The 20,674-nt window shown below is 40.5% G+C and overlaps 1 protein-coding gene and 1 long non-coding RNA gene across 27 annotated transcripts in view; one reads left to right on the top strand and one right to left on the bottom strand.

Annotated features, from left to right (window-relative positions):
- rims1b (regulating synaptic membrane exocytosis 1b) overlaps positions 1 to 20,674 on the bottom strand; it is a 225,161-nt gene that overhangs the window by 16,701 nt on the left and 187,786 nt on the right. For 24 of the 25 annotated variants that reach the window (XM_061907362.1, XM_061907397.1, XM_061907431.1 and 21 more), the window contains 5 exons: positions 19,603 to 19,709; positions 17,496 to 17,599; positions 13,293 to 13,453; positions 12,913 to 13,065; positions 5,466 to 5,683 (listed from right to left, as the gene is read on the bottom strand). In XM_061907362.1, coding sequence (XP_061763346.1) covers positions 5,466 to 5,683; positions 12,913 to 13,065; positions 13,293 to 13,453; positions 17,496 to 17,599; positions 19,603 to 19,709 — 743 coding nt within the window. The remainder of the gene's footprint in view (positions 1 to 5,465; positions 5,684 to 12,912; positions 13,066 to 13,292; positions 13,454 to 17,495; positions 17,600 to 19,602; positions 19,710 to 20,674) is intronic. The other variant, XM_061907409.1, reaches the window with a different exon arrangement.
- LOC133557235 (uncharacterized) overlaps positions 1 to 20,674 on the top strand; it is a 90,682-nt gene that overhangs the window by 32,118 nt on the left and 37,890 nt on the right. The window contains exons 3-4 of one of the 2 annotated variants that reach the window (XR_009807733.1): positions 5,098 to 5,219; positions 5,469 to 5,760. This is a non-coding gene — a long non-coding RNA (uncharacterized LOC133557235). Of the gene's footprint in view, positions 1 to 5,097; positions 5,232 to 5,468; positions 5,761 to 20,674 lie in introns of both variants that reach the window. The other variant, XR_009807735.1, reaches the window with a different exon arrangement.

The following is a 20,674-nucleotide window of genomic DNA, read 5'->3' as shown; positions in this document are numbered from 1 at the left end:
TTTGTCTTCATAACGCACATGGAGGGCAACTCGGATGAGGGGTTTTAACGAACACAAGGCACATTTGCAGTTTTGCTAATACAGGCTGCTCCTCTGGACAAATCATTTTTATTGTGCATCAGCGTACTAATGGGGCACGCATTTCAACTCTGTGACACGGAATTAACGCTTGATGTGTTTGAAAGTGGAAGAATTATGCAGGATTTGGACTTTAGTTTATTTAAAACGCATCAGCCGAGACTACAATGAACCAAAAATATATGTCTTATTTGAAATAAGAGTATGAGTTGCTCATATTTAGTTAAAGTTAAAGTACCAATTATTGACGGACATCTCTAGTGTTTTCTAATCATGGCAGACTTGGTAAGAGACAACAAAGACGACTATTTTTTTTGGACAAATGAGGATTCGTAACCTTATCTTTTTGAAGCTGAATATACAGAGGATGAACTGCTGCTAATAGAAGCTTGCAAGATCACAGGATGAAACATTGGAGAAGACGGAAGTCGAGAAAATGCGGTTGGTGTGACTTTGGCGCTATTAATGTGAAACTTGGAGCTGTGCTAGTTCGATATGCTTACCCAAAATAAACCCCAAAAAATGTTACCGGGTAGCTGGACAATACGCACAACAGTTCATCGTGTGAGTCACTTGAATATAGATTATTATACACACAGTTGTAATAATGCATCCAGCTCGGCATCACAACAAAATTAGGCATAATAATGTGTTAATTCCACAACTGTATTTATCGGTAGATATCGTAATCAGTAATTAAGAGTTGGACAATATCGGAATATCAGTAAAAAAGCCATTATCGGACGTCTCTAATTGTTACTCGCTGCAGAGTTCATGAGAGCCAACAAACATAATACAATTCCATTTACTGTACAATGTCTGCTGTCACTAAGACACAGACTGTTAGGATGTTGATATATTCCCATTTATATGAAGAATGAATCATTAACCCTCACAAAAAGGAAAAAAAAGGTTGTGGAGCCAAGTATCTGCTCATGTCTTTTTTTGCCATCCCTGGGAGGTGAGGGGAGCAGTGAGCAGCAGCGGTGGCCGCGCCCGGGAATAATTTTTGGTGATTTAACCCCGAATTCCAACCCTTGATGTTGAGTGCCAAGCGGGGAGGTCATGGGTCCCATTTTTATAGTCTTTGGTATGACTCGGCCGGGATTTGAACTAACGACCTACCTATCTCAGGTTGTAATATAATAGTAATATAATACTGTACTGCATATTTTCAAAAATACAGTAGAGTTAACCCCATATTATGTCCTTACGTTATCTACAGAAGTAGAATTCTGTATGGCGGCGACTCTGTCTACATTGCAGGTGTCAAATTCAAGGCCTGGGGGCCAGATTTGGCCCTCCACATGATTTTATATGGCCCTTGAACGCATGGAAAAAACCTTGCATCAATAAAGTACCCTATGTTTTCTTACCAAATGTATTAGTTTTGTCCATTTTTGACAATAAAAAAAAGATATGCACTGCAGAAACCTTTTAAACGTTTATAGTATCCAATATGCGACCAATAGAGATGTCCGATAATGGCTTTTTTGCCCATATCCAATAATACGATATTGTCCTACTCTTAATTACTGATAGTGATATCAACCAATACCGATATATACAGTCATGGAATTAACACATTATTATGCCTAAATTTGTTGCGATGCCCCGCTGGATGCATTAAACAATGTAACAGGGTTTTCCAAAATAAATAAACAAAATGCCATCATGGCACTGCCATATTTATTATTGAAGTCACAAAGTGCATTATTTTTTTTAACATGCCTCAAAACAGCAGCTTGGAATTTGGGACATGCTCTCCCTGAAAGAGCATGATGAAGTTGAGGTGAGCGGGGTTATAGGGTAGCATGGGGGGTGTATATTGTAACGTTCCGGAAGAGTTAGTGCTGTAAGGGGTTCTGGGTATTTGTTCTGTTGTGTTACTGTGCGGATGTTCTCCCGAAATGTGTTTGTCATTCTTATTTTGGTGTGGGTTCACAGTGTGGCGCATATTTGTAACAGTGTTAAAGTTGTTTATACGGCCACCCTCAGTGTTACCTGTATGGCTGTTGACCAAGTATGCTTGCATTCACTTGTGTGTGCGTGTGAAAAGCCGTAGATATTATGTGACTGGGCCAACATGCAAAGGCAGTGCCTTTAAGGTTTATTGGCACTCTGTTCTTCTCCCTACGTCCCTGTACACAGCAGCGATTTAAAAATTAATACATTTTACTGTTTTTTCAAATCGATACAGATAATTTTGAAACCGATACCGATAATTTCCGATATTACATTTTAAAGCATTTATCGGCCGATATTATCGGACATCTCTAATATTATATCATCATACGTTTCAAACATGTTTTCTTTTGTCAAAATAAAAATCCTACTAATCCGAATCCTACTCCAAGGAACTTCAAATGGCAATTGACACATTTCTCTTCTTTATGCTTCTTGCAAGATGGTTTACTAAGTAATTATGCCACATTTTAGTGATGTCGATTAGCCAAAAGTATTTGTAAAGTTACGCGGCAATATTTTCTTCAGGAGTCTTGACCGATTGTTGGCATTACCCTGCTAAAATGTCTAGTTTGACCGCACGGACCACCATCGAAATACTTATACATATCCATCCATCCATCCATTTTCTACCGCTTGTCCCTTTTGGGGTCGTGAGGGGTCGCCGGAGCCTATCTCAGTTGCATTCGGGCGGTAGCCGGGGTACACCCTGCACAAGTCGCCACCTCATCACGGTAATTATAGATAATAAAATATAATATATTACATATCGTACAGGCCTAATTTAATGGCAAGCAAAGGCCAACAGTAAAATGACCTCCACATTTTGTTTAGCGTAACCCCATGTTGCATCCAACATGACATTCTCTTCCATGTACGCACATCACCATCTTTCAGTGCGGAGTGCAATTCTATGAGCCAACCTACGTTACGCATGAATCCTATAGCCTACTACCGTGTCAATACACAAAGTAGAAAATCATTACATGTAATGCATTATGTTGTGCCAATCAAATACCACCACATGTGTGCCTGATGCACATACAGTACCAGCAACTGATTTTAGGTTGTCCTGAAGAATTTGGAGGTAATCTTCCTATTTCCTTGTCCATTTTACTCTTTGTAAAGCACCAGTTCCATTGGCAGCAAAACAGGCCCAGAGCATAATACTACCACCACCATGTTTGGCGGCAGGTTTGGTGTTCCTGCGGTTATAAGCCTCACTGTTTCGCTTTCAAATATATTGCTGAGTATTGTGGCCACTTATTGTTTCATCTGACATCACATGGACAAAAATAAGACCTTCTGGAGGAAAGTTCTGTGGTCGGATGAAACAAAAATTGAGCTGTTTGGCCACAATACCCAGCATTATGTTTGGAGGAGAAAAGGTGCGGCCTTTATTCCCAGGAACACCAGGCCTACCGTCAAGCATGGTGGTGGTGGCTAAATCAGGCAAGAATTAAAGTTTTAGAATGGCCTTCCCTAAGTCCCGACTTAAACTCCGTTGAGAACATGTGGACAATGCTGAAGAAACAAATCCATGTCAGAAAACCAACAAATTTAACTGAACTGCACCAATTTTGTCAAGAGGAGTGGTCAAAAATTCTACCAGAAGAAAGAAAACGGGTAAACAAAGGAAAGCTGCTGCTCTGGTACAATTTTAGTGTTGTGCAATTGAGAATAATATACTTTACATATGACCTTGTGCATGCTATATGTGTTCTGTTGATACAGTGGAACCTACAGTAGTGGTCAAAAGTTTACATACACTTGTAAAGAACATAATGTCATGGCTGTCTTGAGTTTCCAATCATTTCTACAACTTCAGCTAAATTTTTGTTTCATCTGACATCACATGGACAAAGATAAGACCTTCTGGAGGAAAGTTCTGTGGTCAGATGAAACAAAAATTGAGCTGTTTGGCCACAATACTTGCCAAGGGACATGTGAGCAAATATTAACATTGCTGTATGTATACTTTTGAGCCAGCAGATTTGCTTACATTTTCAGTAGACCCATAATAAATTCAGAAAATCAAACTTCACAAGTATTTTTTGTGATCAACAAGTATGTGCTCCAATCACAAAAAAATAAGAGTTGTAGAAATTATAGGAATCTCAAGACAGCCATGACACAATGTTATTTACAAGTGTATGTACCGTATTTTTCGGACTATAAGTCACAGTTTTTTTCATTGTTTGGTCAGGGGTGCGACTTATACTCCGGAGCGACTTATGTGTGAAATTATTAACACATTACCGTAAAATGTCAAATAATATTATTTAGCTCATTCACGTAAGAGACTAGACGTATACGATTTCATCAGATTTATCGATTAGGAGTGACAGATTGTTTGGTAAACGTATAGCATGTTCTATATGTTATAGTTATTTGAATGACTCTTACCATAATATGTTACGTTAACATACCAGGCACCTTCTCAGTTGGTTATTTATGCGTCATATAACGTACACTTATTCAGCCTGTTGTTCACTATTCTTTATGTATTTGAAATTGCCTTTCAAATGTCTATTCTTGGTGTTGGGTTTTATTAAATAAATGTCCCCCAAAAATGCGACTTATACTCCCGTGCGACTTATATATGTTTTTTTCTTTCTTTATTATGTATTTTCGGACGGTGCGACTTACAACCGGAGCGACTTATACTCCGAAAACTACGGTAAACTTTTGACCATGACTGTACAACATTCACCATAGTTGGGGGATAGTCAGGGGTTAATGTCAATGTGGGAGGGGGTGTAGTCAGCGCTGCTTACAGGAGGAAAAGTCACCGCCGCTTTCCAAGCAACTAAGGGCGAGCACCATCATCATTACCATGAATTGGTTAATGTGGACACCGACTTAAACAAGTTGAAAAACTTATTCAGGTGTTACCATTTAGTGGTCAGTTGTACGGAATATCTACTGTAATGTGCAATCTACTAATAAAATTTTCAATCAGGCAGGGGATGTGTTGACGGCGAGACACAGATGGCAGGTGATAAGATTTCACAGGTGTTATGTGTTAATCTAATCACTTCTTGTCTTTAACAGTGAGTTGCCGGTAGCAGAAGGGGAGGAAGACCGGTGAGACTGAAAAGTCTGGACAAACGTAACGATTGAAAACATCAAACCTTTGTTTAACCCTGCACAACTGGCTTCCAGAGTGTATATCCGTGAGTCTACAAGTACGCAAAGCTTACAGTAAATAACAATAATGGCATCCAAGCCAAAATTTACGGGATTTGATCTTATTTTCCAACACAAGTGAATAGAGCTATTGGGAATGTAGACAAATGACAATATTGTGACTTTCTAACTAAAAATGATAGATGTCATTCAAAATCATGCATCAAATGCAGATTATATTCAAATTCCTAAGAGAAGTTGGGTTCCAAATTAACATTTTTTTTCCAACTCACCAGGGCCACTGATTTGAGAAGTGCTGCGACTCCTGCGGCTGCCGACAATGGCCACCACCCGGGCGCTCAGACTGGATCTTCTGTTCTTGCTTCCTGCGCCCACTGTGCCCAACGCTGTGTCTGATTGGCTGCCATCAGTGCGCTCCTGGCTGTAGATCTCGCCGCTCACGCTGGAGCTCTTCAGCATGCTGCGTCCCGCCGATGTACGCATCTGCCGACTGCAGGAAGAAGACGTCGAATGACGGCGGTGATGTCAAATACTGCAAACTTCTGTGTACTCCGCCTTCCTTCACAGGTTAGTTGGTGAGAAACATTCATTACTTTATTCAGGGGACCCAAAACTACGGCTCGCGGGCCAGATACAGCCCACTAGCGTCCAAAATCCTGCCCGCAGATAGTCCTGATTAAAAAAAAAAAAAAAAAAAAAAATATATATATATATATATATATATATATATATATATATATATATATATATATATATATATATATATGCATTTTCTTATTGTATTTATTTTTTATTATTATAATTTTTTTTATCCATCCCAGTGGTCCCCAAACTATAGCCAGCGGGCCAGATACCAGCGTCAAAAATCCTGCTCGCGAGAAATCCAGAGTGAAAAAAATAAATATATAAATATATTTTAATTTAATTTAATTATAATTTTCTTAATCGATCCCAGGGGTACTCATAATCCGGCCCGCGGGTAGTACAGAGTAAACAAAATCATATATATTTTTCTTCATATTTTTTTGGTCAGAATTTTTTTTTAATATATATAAGTATAAAAAATATATAAATATATATATATTTATTTATTTATTATTTAGTTTTAATTGTAATTTTTTTAATCTATCCCAGAGGTCCCCAAATAATGGCCTGCGTGCCAGATACCACCCACCAGCGTCCAAAATCCTGCCTGCGGGAAGTCCAGAGTAAAAAAATGTATATATAGTTTTTAATTTGATTTAATTATAACATTCTTAATCGATCCCAGGGGTACTCATAATCCGGCCCGCGGGTAGTCCAGAGTAAACAAAAACAAATAGATTTTTCTTCCTTTTTTTATATTATTATATATTTTTTTATATATACAAACAAAATATGAATAAACATATTTTTTAATTTATTATTTAGTTTTAATTGTATTTTTTTAAAAATTGATCCCAAAGGTCCCCAAACTATGGCCCGCGGGCCAGATACGACCCACCAGCGTCCAAAATCCTGCCCGCGAGAAATTCATGGTACAAAAAAAATAAAAATTTTTGTTTTTATTTAAATTAATAATAATTTTTTAATCGATCCCAGGTGTACTCATAATCCAGCCCGCGGGTAGTCCAGAGTAAACAAAAACAAATATATTTTTCTTCATTTTTTTCATTATAATTTTTCAAAAGTATATAAATATAAACTAAATATAATAAACATATTTTTTAAATGTATTATTTAGTTTTAATTGTAAATTTTCTATCCATCCCAGAGTGGCCCGCGGGCCAGATACGACCCACCAGCGTCCAAAATCCGGGGCGGTTTAGCTCGGTTGGTAGAGTGGCCGTGCCAGCAACTTGAGGGTTGCAGGTTCGATTCCCGCTTCAGCCATCCTAGTCACTGCCGTTGTGTCCTTGGGCAAGACACTTTACCCACCTGCTCCCAGTGCCACCCACACTGGTTTGAATGTAACTTAGATATTGGGTTTCACTATGTAAAGCGCTTTGAGTCACTAGAGAAAAAGCGCTATATAAATATAATTCACTTCACTGTCCGCGGTAAATCCAGAGTAAAAAAAAAAATATATATATATATTTTTTGAATCGATCCCAGGTGTGCTCATGGGTAGTCCAGAGTAAACAAAAAAATATATTTTTTAATTTTTTTTAATTTCAATTATAATGTTTTAATATAAACAAAATACAAATACATATATATTTTATTTTTTATTTCGTTTTAATATATTTTTTTAAATGTATTATTTAGTTTTAATAGTAATTTTTTAAATCTATCCCAGTGGTCCCCAAACTACGGCCCGCGCGCTAGATACGGCCCGCTAGCGTCCAAAATCTGGCCCACGGGTAGTTCAGAGTAAAAAAAAAAAATATATATAGATTTTTATGATTCTTTATTATTTTTTATTATACTTTTTTTAATCCATCAGAGGTCCACAAACTATAGCCCGCGGGCCAGATACGGCCTGTTAGTGTCCAAAAGCCGGGCTTGAGTGGTCTTGGGTAAAAAAAATGTTTACATTTTTTAAATTTGAGTCAGACTAAAAAAAAAGACAAAAGAAAAGAATTTATTCTTTTTTTTAATAGCAATTTTTTAAATCAATCCTAGTGGTCCTCAAACTACGGCCCGCGGGCAAGATACAGCCCGCCAGCATCCAAAATTCGGGCCACTGGTAAGCCCGACTAAAAAAATCAAAAAACATTTTTATTTATTTACTTAAAATGTATTTCATTAATTACTAACTACACAGACAACTTCATCATTAGATTGCTTTCGGTTTGTTGGTCAGTCTTGTGATTGACAAGTGATCAGTTTAGGGTTCACCCTGCCTCTCACCCTAAGTTAGCTGGCACAAGCTTCGGTTTTTTGTAAAAAGTTTAAAAACTTCACGTTCATTTTAATGTAATACATAATAAAAATGTTATTAATATTACACTGCTAATAAAAATTATTCTTATTTAACAAAAAATTGCAGGGTGAAATTCGCATAACATGTCATTTAAGATGTATTAATTTCAGATTTATAGGTAAAGGTTGCTTGTAATTTTCACCTTGATCAAACGAAAGAATAATTCAATATTTAAAAAATGGTATAGCTTGTGCAGTGATAAAGGATAAGAAAAGAAGAATAAAAAGTGGAAAAATAACATTAAAACAATGTTATGTAAATATGGGTATAGGAAAAAAAGGACATTTGAGTTACAAGTTAATAGAAAATGTAGATTAAAGATTAATCAATTAAGATGATAGAAATGTATAATTTATTAAATACATGCTGAATAAGATGAATCAATTAATTCAGTGTACATTACTTATTATTGTTCAAATGGGCCTACATGTTTCTGCCATGTATGTATGTATGTATGTATGTATGTATGTATGTATGTATGTATGTGTGTGTGTGTGTGTGTGTGTGTATGTATGTATGTATGTATGTATGTATGTGTGTGTGTGTGTGTGTGTGTATGTATGTATGTATGTATGTATGTGTGTGTGTGTATGTGTGTGTGTGTGTGTATGTATGTATGTATGTATGTGTGTGTGTGTGTATGTATATATACACACAGGTTATGTCTTGAAAAACATTATTGCTCCGTGTAAAAAAAAAAAGAAAAAAAAAAAGCAGCTACTGCTAAAATAAAAAAGTGTACCCTTTAGAAGTTAAGTTTATACAACATATGAAGAAGCTAGGATGCCTTCACTCCAGTTAATTTTGCTCAAAGCTCGGCATTGAGAGAAGCCATTAGGTGACTGATGCTGTCCCCTAGGGGTTCGGATAAGCTGCTGCATTCTACAGGACATCCTGGCAACTCTGCACTTGTCCCCAGAGGCATCTACACGGTGTCAACCTCTTATAGAATGGAGGATGCTAGTTTAGGAGCTCTCTCCTGCCCCTTGTCGGGAGGTTAAGGAAAGGTTTGAAGCACAGGATGCATGCAAGAAGGCATCTCAGACATGCAGAGAACAATCATGCATACACAAAGGTAAAAACAAGGTCCATGTGTATACTGGGACAAAAACCACAATGTACCTTGTACAAGATGTACGTCTGTGCTTCTCATGATGACTCATAAACCAGTTGATTAATTCTGATATAATAACTATCATCGTGGATTAGAGATGCATAATTTGCCAAAACAAGAATGAAGTCTCTAATGAGAATGGTCAATGCCTAGTTTTTAGTTTCTGTCTCTCACACTTCTATAATCCAGGAGTGCACCTGTATGGAAGTATTATTGTAGCAACATAATCTACAAATGCGTTGTTTAGAGATGTCGATAAATGCTTTAAAATGTAATATCGGAAATTATCGGTATCGGTTTCAAAAAGTAAATTTAATGACTTTCTACATATCCGGTGAAACACGGACGTAGGGAGAAGTAGTCAGCAGCCCCTCCCCTCTCTCCTCTCCAACACACAACACAGGAGTTTACTGGCGACTCCTGATGACCTCATCAAACCGCCGCGAACGCAGCATAACAACAACAAGAGTGTGTTGTTACTGGTGCTGTAGCCGTGGCTAACAAGCAAGCTCGCTCGGTGACTGACTAACGACACCATGTCTATGGTTTGGGATTATTTTAATGTGTGTCTGACGGATAAAAAAATTGGCAATTTGCAATGACTGCAAAAAGTTGTTTATGCGAGGAGGAACTAAGACGTCTTCCTTTAATACGAGTGATTTGATCTCCCACCTGTTCAAGAATCATAAGGTGTACACGATGAATACAAGCGGAAGATGGATGAAAAGCAAACACCGAAAAAAAGTAGTACCACACAGTTGTCGCTTAAAGACTCCGCCGAGAAAAAACAAAAATACAACAAAAAACACCCCAAAGCAAAAGCCCACGTTGTGGTCAGGGACAACGCACACAGTATGGCAAAAACTAAGGTGGAGTTTGGTGTGGATAGTCTGCCCTGCATGGCGCACACTTTGAAGCTTGCAGTGACCGGAGGTGATCTGTCTCAACGCAGCATTTCAGAAGCTCTGGCTGACTGGTAGGCCACTTCAAGCACTCACCACTAGCTTGCAGCACATTTGTGTTACTCATACAAATACGTTACAGCAGCTCAGATTGAGCCCAGTTTACAATTCCCTGTCATACAGTATGCCAGGCATTCCTGCACTAGAGGAAGACTATGTTATTGTTTACTTTATTACTCCTAGTATACTCTGAACTGAAGCTGTGTGCTTTCATTGTTTTTGTAGCTGTTGTTCTGAAGCATGTTTAAAAAAAAAAAAAAAATTATGCACTTTGTGAAAGTCAAAGTATAGTACTTCCCATAGTTGTAGTGGGTCTCAGGATTATCTCAGGGAGAGCATGTCCCAAATTCCAAGTTGCTGTTTTGAGGAATATTAAAAAAAAATAATGCACTTTGTGACTTCAATAAGTTATATTTTTTTACATAACTTGAGTCAAAGTTGTTCTCTTAATTTGGAAAACTTTGTTACATTGTTTAATGCATACAGTGGAGCATCACAACAAAATTAGGCAGAACAATGTGTTCATTCCACGAATTTATATATCGGCATCGGTTGATATCGGAATCTGTAATTAAGAGTTGGACAATATCGGAATATCGGCCAAAAAGCCATTATCGGACATCTCTAGTGTTTTTCAATCATTGCATCTGTAACCAAATTCCCGTGTCTGTAAAACTGTCTGTATCTCAATTTTGTGCGTACGTGTTTTAAGTTGTCTGTCCACAAGGTGATTTGTTTATGGGTGAACACACAAAAAAAATCTGTCTGTCCGTATTTCCTCAATTAGCTATCTTTTTACACTTGACTTTTGCGACATTTCTGCCGTGTAAGAGTTGTCTGTCCATGCAGCGATCTGAAATTGTCTCTGTAACTTCAGCTTGCCTTTCCCTATACCAGGCCTGGGCAATTATTTTGACCCGGGAGGCCCAATTTAGAGAAAAAAAAGGTGTCTGGATTTTAGGAACACTTAATACAAAATCTCACAATAATGTCTGATTGAATGCTAAAAACGTTATGACAGACTGCCTGCAAAAACAGAATGGAATTTTAAGGTTTTTTTTTTTTCCTGAATGAGAGACCCAAAATGTACACGAAAATAAGGAATGTAGGACTTACAATATTAACCATGACCGATAAAACACTGAATGCTGACAACATATGAACGTCATATCCCATCGCGAGTGACATATTTTACAATCAGGCAAAAAGCAACAAAACAAGTCGATGTCAGAAAAACAACACATTTAGCTAAACTGAACCAATTTTGTCAAAAAGAATGGTCAAAAATTCAACTAGAAGCTTGTGGATGGCTACCAAAAGCGCCTTATTGCAGTGAAACTTGCCAAGGGACATGCAACCAAATTGCTGTACGTATATTTGTGACCCAGCAAATTTGCTCATATTTTCAGTAGACCCATAATAAATTCATAAAAGAACCAAACTTCATGAACGTTTTTTTGTGAAATGTCAGCATTTCCACTGTATTGAAAATGCTGACAAATCGCCAATAACTACAGGGACCGGAATTCAAAAAGAAAAGGAAAAGGTGGACAGTGTTCCAGACCCAACTGGGACAAGACCAACATTTTTGAATTTTCAATCAAAAAACAATAGACCTTTTTTAATGTAGCTGAACAAGGGCTAATCCCGCGCCATGGTTGTCTGTTTTTGTATGGTAGTGTTTTTCAATGCCAAAAAGAACAATAAAAACCTAAAGTGTTTAGAAAAAGTCACCTGTTGAAAAATCATTGAAACATTTTAACGAGAGATGTCTGATAATGGCTTTTTTGCCGATATCCCATATTCCGATATTGTCCAACTCTTAATTACCTGTTCCGATATCAACTGATACCTGTATATACAGTCTTGGATTTAACACATTATTATGCCTAATTTTGTTGTGATGCCCCGCTGGATGCATTAAACAATGTAAGAAGGTTTTCCAAAATAAATCAACTCAAGTTATTGGAAAAAAATGCCTACATGGCACTGCCATATTTATTACTGAAGTCACAAAGTGCAATTTTTTTTTTTAACATGCCTCAAAACAGCAGCTTGGAATTTGGGACAAGCTCTCCTTGAGCAGCGTAGGTGTATATTGTAGCGTCCCGGAAGAGTTAGTGTTGCAGGGGGATCTGGGTTTTTGTTCGATTGTGTTTATGTTGTGTTACCATGTGGATGTTCTCCCGAAATGTGTTTGTCATTCTTGTTTGGTGTGGGTTCACAGTGTGGCACATATTTGTAACAGTGTTAAAGTAGTTTTTACGGCCACCCTCAGTGTGACCTGTATGGCTGTTAAACAAGTATGCGTTGCATTTACTTGTGTGTGTGTGAAAAGCCATAGATATTATGTGATTGACCAGGCACGCAAAGGCAATACAGCGCCAATAAACCTAAAGGTTTACACAGCAGCGTTTTAAGAAGTCATACATTTTACTTTTTGACACTGATACCAATAATATTGAAACCGATACCAATAATTTCCTATATTGAATTTTAAATCATTTATCGGCCGGTATTATCGGACATTCCTAATTTTAACAGTTGGACATGTGCAAGTTTGTCTGTAAAGGTTTAGGGTCATATTTGTTTCATTCTTTAATTTAACCAGAAAGCTGAAATTTCTCTGACTTTTCGTGAGCAGTGATTATTTCTCATTACTCGCTAAAGGAAACGCTAAAGTGTTCGTCATCATTATCTTGTCGCTTGGATCTACTGATTGATTTATTGATCTTTACCTTGATTCCCCCGTATCACCAGCTACAGTATGTCGCCTGCGTTTCAACTCCTCAGAAAAGCGTCTTTTTCCTGTTGCCTTCTTCTTCTCCTCTTCTCCGGTGACCCCCCATGAGATCCGCCTGTCTTTTTTCTCCTCCTCTAATGACTTAGACCTGAGTCCCCATTCGTTTTAGTTTTGTGTTTTTGCATGTGTGTGTATGGCACAGAGGAAGATAATTCAAACGGAAGGAAAGAACATCAGTTGGCATGCAAAAGAAAAGAAAACATGCACAGTTATTAGCATGCATAATAGAAGCAGGTGATCTCCAATCACAAAAGGATTTAAGCAAATGCATCTGTAAATGAAGGTCATCACATTCTTTATAAGAAAAGGACTAACCTTAAACGTCCCCCTGGGCGTTCTGACTGGATGGACATGTAGCTGGTGCTACTGAGGCGAGAAGCACTGCTGGCACGGGAGAGTGCCGACATATCGCTCATATCACTGTCTGACGACCTGGCCGACATGTTGTCGCTACTACGACGCTGTTCTGCGAACATCTGCAGATAGGAAGTGGATGATCATTTGGCGTGAACTTGCATGCACTGTCAAGTTTGCACATGTTTACACACAAACTTATTTTGATCAGGCCATTAGTGCGCAACTGTTGCTCCATCCATCCATCAATTGTCTACAGCTTATTCCCTTCAAGATTACGGGGGCGCTGGAGCCTATCTCAGCTACAATCGGGCGGAAGGCGTCGTACACCCTGGACAAGTCGCCACCTCATCGCAGGGCCAACACAGATAAACAGACACCATTCACACTCACAATCACACACTAGGGCCAATTTAGTGTTGCCAATCAACTTATCCTCAGATGCATGTCTTTGGAGGTGGAAGGAAGCAGGAGTACCCGGAGAGAACCCATGCAGTCACGGGGAGAACTTGCAAACTCCACACCGAAAGATCCCGAGTGCAGGATCGAATCCAGAAGCTTCCTATTGTGAGGCAGACGTACTAACCCCTCCTCCACCGTGGTGCCCACACTGTTGCTGCTGATCCAAATACCATCCATCCATCCATGTTCTTCCGCTTATCCAAAGTTGGGTCACTGGGGAAGCAGCCTAAGCAGGTAAGTCCAAACTTCCCTTTACCCAGCCACTTCGTCCAACTCCTCCCAGGAAATCCCGAGGCATTCCCAGGCCAGCTGGGATACATAGTCTCCACCATGTGTTCTAGGGCTTCACGGGGCCTGGTACCGGCCGGATGTGCTCAAAACATCTCCCCAGGAGGGCGTCCAGGGGGAATCCTGACCAGATGCCCTAATCTTCTCATCTGGCTTTTTCGATGTTGAGGAGTAACTACTTAAATCTCATTTTCCTTCAGAATGACAGAGATTCTCACTTTACTTCTAAGGGAGAGCCCTGCCACCAGGCGGAAGACACTCCTGTACCTGTGATCTTGTCCTTTTGGTCATAACCCAAAGCTCATGACCATAGATGAGGATAGGAACGAAGATCGACCGGTAAATTGAGAGTTTTGCCTTCCGGCTCAGCTCCTTCTTCACTATGACAGATCAATAGAGGGTCCGCATTACTGCAGACGGCGCACCGATCCGCCTGTGACTATCAATCAATCAATCAAATAATGTTTATTTATATAGCCCTGAATCACAAATATCTCAAAGGACTGTACAAACCATTACGACTACAACATCCTCGGAAGAACCCACATAAGGGCAAGGAAAACTCACACCCAATGGGCAGGGAGAATTCACACCCAGTGGGACGCCAGTGACAATGCTGACTATGAGAAACCTTGGAGAGGACCTCAAATGTGGGCAACCCACCCCCTCTAGGGGACCAAAAGCAATGGATGTCGAGCGGGTCTAACATGATACTGTGAAAGTTCAATCCATAGTGGCTCCAACACAGCCGCGAGAGTTCAGTTCAAAGCGAATCCAAGACAGCAGCGAGAGTCCCGTCCACAGGAAACCATCCCAAGCGGAGGCGGATCAGCAGCGTAGAGATGTCTCCAACCGATACACAGGCGAGCGGTCCATCCTGGGTCCCGACGAGCGGTCCATCCTAGGTCTCGACTTTGGACAGCCAGTACTTCATCCATGGTCATCGGACCGGACCCCCTCTACTTCTCTACTTGTGGCAAGGTCTCCTACCCAACCCGCAGATGGTACTCCATCTTTTTCCGGGCGAGAAAAATGGACTCGAACGTGTTGATTCTCATTCTAGTCTCTTCACACTTGGCTGCAAACCGATCCAGTGAGTGCTGAAGATCCTGGCCAGATAAAACTGTCAGGACGACGTCATCTGCAAAAAGCAGCGACGTAATCCTGCAACTACCAAACCAGATTCCCTCAATGCCCTGACTGTGCCTAGAAATTCTGAAATTCTGTTGTTAATAGAATTGGCAACAAGGTTCAGTCCTGGCGCCGTCCAACTGTCATTGGAAACGGCCCTGCAGCCATCTCCACTCAAGCCAGGCAGCCAGCATCACCTCCAGCCCTGCATCCAGCATCACCTCCAGCCCTGCATCACCTCCAGCCCTGCAGCCAGCTTCGTCTCCAGCCCTGCAGCAAGCTTCGTCTCCAGCCCTGCAGCCAGCTTCGTCTCCAACCCTGCAGCCAGCATCACCTCCAGCCCTGCAGCCAGCTTCGTCTCCAGCCCTGCAGCCAGCTTCGTCTCCAGCCCTGCAGCCAGCTTCGTCTCCAACCCTGCAGCCAGCTTCGTCTCCAGCCCTGCAGCCAGCATCACCTCCAGCCCTGCAGCCAGCTTCGTCTCCAGCCCTGCAGCCAGCTTCGTCTCCAGCCCTGCAGCCAGCTTCGTCTCCAGCCCTGCAGCCAGCTTCGTCTCCAGCCCTGCAGCCAGCTTCGTCTACAGCCCTGCAGCCAGCTTCGTCTCCAGCCCTGCAGCCAGCTTCGTCTCCAGCCCTGCAGCCAGCTTCGTCTCCAGCCCTGCAGCCAGCTTCGTTTCCAGCCCTGCAGCCACCTTCGCCTCCGGCCCTGCAGCCAGCATACCGTATTTCCTCTAATTTCTGCCGGGCATATAATATGCGCCTACTTAGAATTACTGTCGGGTCAAACTCATGACGTCATGAGTGACACTTCCCCTGTCATCATTTTCAAACTGAAGTAGGCTGATTTCAATACCGGTAATTTGAAATCGCATAAAGGGAAGAAGATTAAGAGCTATTCAGTAGGATTTAAGGTCCAAGCTATTGAATACTGGTATGCTAAAAAGAACAGTAAGCAGCTATGTCTTAATTTACCGTAGCATGTTCCAGTCCCAAATACCCAGTGTATTATTTTTAAAATAACACTTCATGGTGGCAGCGGTGGGATAAAGAGATCACCCACGGAGCAGAACAGGAGGGGGAGTTAACTGAGGATAATTCTGTCGTCGCCCGCACTTGAGGAGCCGGGCCAACTAATTGCAGCGGTCTGATAGCAGTTTTCTAAACTGGACTTTCGATTGAAGCAGGAGGTAATAAAGGAAAATCTCCATCGAGAAAGAGAGACTTTTAAAACTGAAGAAAGATAAAGACTTCTATAAACAAGTTATCGATGCTTTTGATCAGAAGGAGCTGGCATGGACTTCATTTATAAGTAAAGGTAAGACTATAATAATGTTTTTTTTTTTCATTAAATGTGCTTTTCATGATGGTATCCTTACATCACACTCAAAGTTTTACTGCATGCCTTTGGTAAGTGCTGTAGTGAGAAGTGGTTTTAAAATAATTAGCGCATACTTACCTTTACTGCATTCCTTTTGTAAGCGCGGAGTGAGAAGAGGTTTTAAATCAATTAGCGCCCCGGCGGCAATTCAAAGAAATACGGTAACCTTCAGCCCTGCAGCCAGCATCCCCTCCAGACCTGCACCCAGCATCCCCTTCAGACCTGCACCCAGCATCCCCTTCACACCTGCAGCCAGCATCCCCTTCACACCTGCAGCCTGCTTGCCTGGCGCGAAAGCGTCCGTCAGTCACTTGTCGTCAACCGCAAATGTGTCAAGTCCATGGACACCCCGGCCCCCGCGCCATCAGCAGCCATGCCCTGGACCTGGGCATGAATAACAAAGGCTGTTGAAGGTTGACTCACGCTCAAGTCCTCGTCCTCGTCGGCCACGTATCTGGCCAGTTCATGGATGCCCCCATGGCCGACATCGTCGTTCGTTCTCCTCCTTGTCGGCCACGAGTGTGGGCCAGTTCATGGACGCCCGCCTCGCCAGCTGCACCGGCTTTCCACTCGCCGAAACTGGTAGATTTTAAATTTCTCTCTCCTCACTTCCGAGACTTTGGGCTTGTTTTTTGTTTTTTTTGCAACAGAACATGTCCGTTAATGTTTTGGGTTATTTATGTTGCCATTCTTCCTAAACCTCCCTTGGTTACGCTTCCTGTTGCTATAAGCAACGAGCATTAGTCACACCTGTTTTTGTTTCTTCTAATTAGTGGTCCTACCTGATATCACCTTAATTAGGCCTACATTATATACTGTATATACAAAATATATATACAAAAATGTCATAGTATATCACAAATTGTTTAGAAGTTAGTTTTTTTGAGAGAGGAAACTGGTGATGCTTACCTCCCGTTTGGTCTTGAGGTCCGACTCAGGGTTATTGGAGGCTGAAGGCCGGCAGGAATGCACTTTCATATGCAGCTGTCGGGCTCGCTCTTCAACTGCAAGGGCTGAAACGATGGCAAGAGAAATACTGTATGCGGCTTCTACTAAGAAGTATTAATAATAGCTCATGCATGAAGTAATCTGCTAGCATCCCTAAGAGAATGACCATGCTGTCAGATCAGAAAACCCCATTGAACTAATTCAACTTACCACATGTTTTTTTGGCGATAATCAACATATTTTCTGGGCTATCTGTTAAAGCTTTCACTACATACCAAAACACTGATATATTTTCCTCTTTCTGGACTCTTATTTACCCATGCATCTATTTTCTACCGCCTTCCCCTTGGGCTTGCTGGAGCCTATCCAGCTGCATCTGGGTGGATGCACCCTGGACAAGTCGCCACCTCATGGTGAAGTTGGCATGTGTAATTCGTAAATATAAACAGAATACAATTATTTGCAAATCCTTTTGAACTTATATTCAATTGAATAAATTGCAAAGATAAGATATTTAATGTTCGAACTGAGATACTTATGTTTTTTTTTTTCAAATAATCATTAACTTAGAATTTAATGGCAGCAACAAATTGCAAAAAAGTTGACTCAGGGGCAATTTTAACACTGTGTTACATGGCCTTTCCTTTTAACAACACTCAGTAAACCTTTGGGAACTGAGGAGACCAATTTTTGATGCTTTTCAGGTGGAATTATTTTTCATTCTTGCTTGATGTTCAACAAGTCCGTGGTGTCTGTTGTGGTATTTTAGGCTTCATAAAGCACCACACATTTTCAATGGGAGACAGGTCTGGACTAAAGGCCGGCCAGTCTAGTACCCGCACTTTATTACTATGAAGCCACGCTGTTGTAACATGTGGCTTGGCATTCTCTTGCTGAAATAAGCAGGGGTGTCCATGATAACGTTGGTTGAATGGCAACATGTTGCTCCAAAACCTGTATGTACCATTCAGCATTAATGGTGCCTTCACAGATGTGTAACTTACCAAAGCCTTGGGCACTAATACACACCCATACCATCACAGATGCTGGCTTTTGAACTTTGCGCCTAGAACAATCCGGATAATTCTTTTCCTCTTTGGTCCGAAGGACACGACATCCACAGTTTCCAAAAACAATTTGAAATGTGGACTCGTCAGACCACAGAACACTTTTACACTTTCCATCATTCCATATTAGATGAGCTCGGGCCTAATGAAGCCGCCAGTATTTCTGGGTGTTGTTGACAAATGGTTTCGCTTTGCATAGTAGAGTTTTAACTCCCACTTACAGGTGTAGCAACCAACTGTAGGTACTGACAGGGGTTTTCTGAAGTGTTTCTTAGCCCATGTGGTGATATCCTTTACACACTGTTACTTTTTGATGCAGCACTGCCTGAGGGATCGAAGGTCACGGGCTTAGCCGCTTACATGCAGTGATTTCTCCAGATTCTCTGAAGCTTTTGATAATATTACAGACCTTAGATGGTGAAATCCCTAAATTCCTTGCAATAGCTAGTTGAGAAATGTTGTTCTTAAACTGTTGGACAATTTGCTCACACATTTGTGTACAAAGTGGTGACCCTCGCCCCATCCTTGTGTGTGAATGACTGAGCATTCCATGCTTTCATACCCAATCATGGCACCCACCTGTTCCCAATTAGCCTTTTGATCCAAATAAATGTTTGATGAGCATTCCTTAACTTTTTTAGTCTTTTTTTTGCCACTTGTGCCAACTTTTTTGAAACCTTTTGCAGGCATCAAATTCCAAATGAGCTAATATTTGCCAAAAAGTAACACAAGTTTTACCAGTTCGAACGTTAAGTATCTTGTCTTTGCAGTCTATTCAATCTAATATAGGTTGAGAAAGATCGGCAAATCATTGTATTCTGTTTTTATTTACAATTTACACAATGTAACAACTTAACTGGTTTTGGGTTGTGTAATTATTTTTTATACAAAAAGTTGTTTGGGTTGGACTTTAAAGCTCAGCCTCTGCACGCTTTCCCTATTAATCCAAATGTGTAACTCACAAAATCAATGACTTTAATCCAAACATCCACACAACAAACCTTTTTCTATGCTGCTGCTCTTAGCGGGAAGCTGGGGCAGCTGCCTCCCCTTGCGACCTGGTGATGGGGTCCCCGTCGGGGGTGAGGGGCTACCGTGAGGGTGTGTTCTGGCAGGCAGAAACATGGAAACACAAGGAAATGAGGCGGGGGGGATTAAAAAAAACAGTATTGAGCAGATTACTGAATTAAAAAGAGTGAGGATCAGGTAAAATTGGGTAAGGGACACAAATGAGTATCAAAGTAGGAGAGACACTGGACATAATATGCCCGTTTCAACACTACACTGTGGAACATTTATTTAAAGACAAATTCACATTGTGTAAATTACTTGGAATGAACTATGAAAAGTTTAAGGAGTTTCATATTATACAGAGGATCCTCGCCAGATTCCTTTTCTTTACTTTAAATTTGAAATGGTGATGTAAACAGTGAGGCGTTTGATGGCGTCAAAAACACAGGGAAAAAGAATGTTGCAGTCATGAAAACCGCAGAGGCCAAAATTCATTCCACTCCCATTTTCCAGCAGGAAAATGCTTTAACACAGGCTTGGGCAATTATTTTGACTTGAGGGCAACATTTAGAGAAAAAAATGTGTCTGGGGGCCGGTATATCTGATTTTTAGGAACACCAATACAAAATCTCCCAATAATCCCTGATTGAATGCTAAAAACGTTACGACAGACCGCCTTAAAAAATGTAATGTAACTTTACATTTTTCTATGAAGGATAAAACATTGAATACTGACAGAATATGATCGTCACACCCCCTTTCGATCCACATATTTTACAATCAAGTGAAACGCAACAAACAGTTAAATATGAACGCGAAGGGTACAAAATAAACCCACCTATAATCTGATACATCTGATACATCACTAAGCTTTAGAACTTTGTTGTGAAAATCTCCTTCCAGGTCTGTGGAGACGCTTCCCACCCACACTGCTTGGTGGCTCGTCTGAGCTGCAGTGACATAGATTATCATAGTAACTAATTAGATGACTATAGTAACTAATTTGATGACCATAGTAACTAATTAGATGACCATAGTAACTAATTAGATTACCATAGTAAC

This window comes from Nerophis ophidion, linkage group LG01, assembly GCF_033978795.1.
Source record: "Nerophis ophidion isolate RoL-2023_Sa linkage group LG01, RoL_Noph_v1.0, whole genome shotgun sequence".
Lineage (NCBI taxonomy): Eukaryota > Metazoa > Chordata > Actinopteri > Syngnathiformes > Syngnathidae > Nerophis > Nerophis ophidion.
This window is presented reverse-complemented; position numbering and strand designations above follow the sequence as displayed.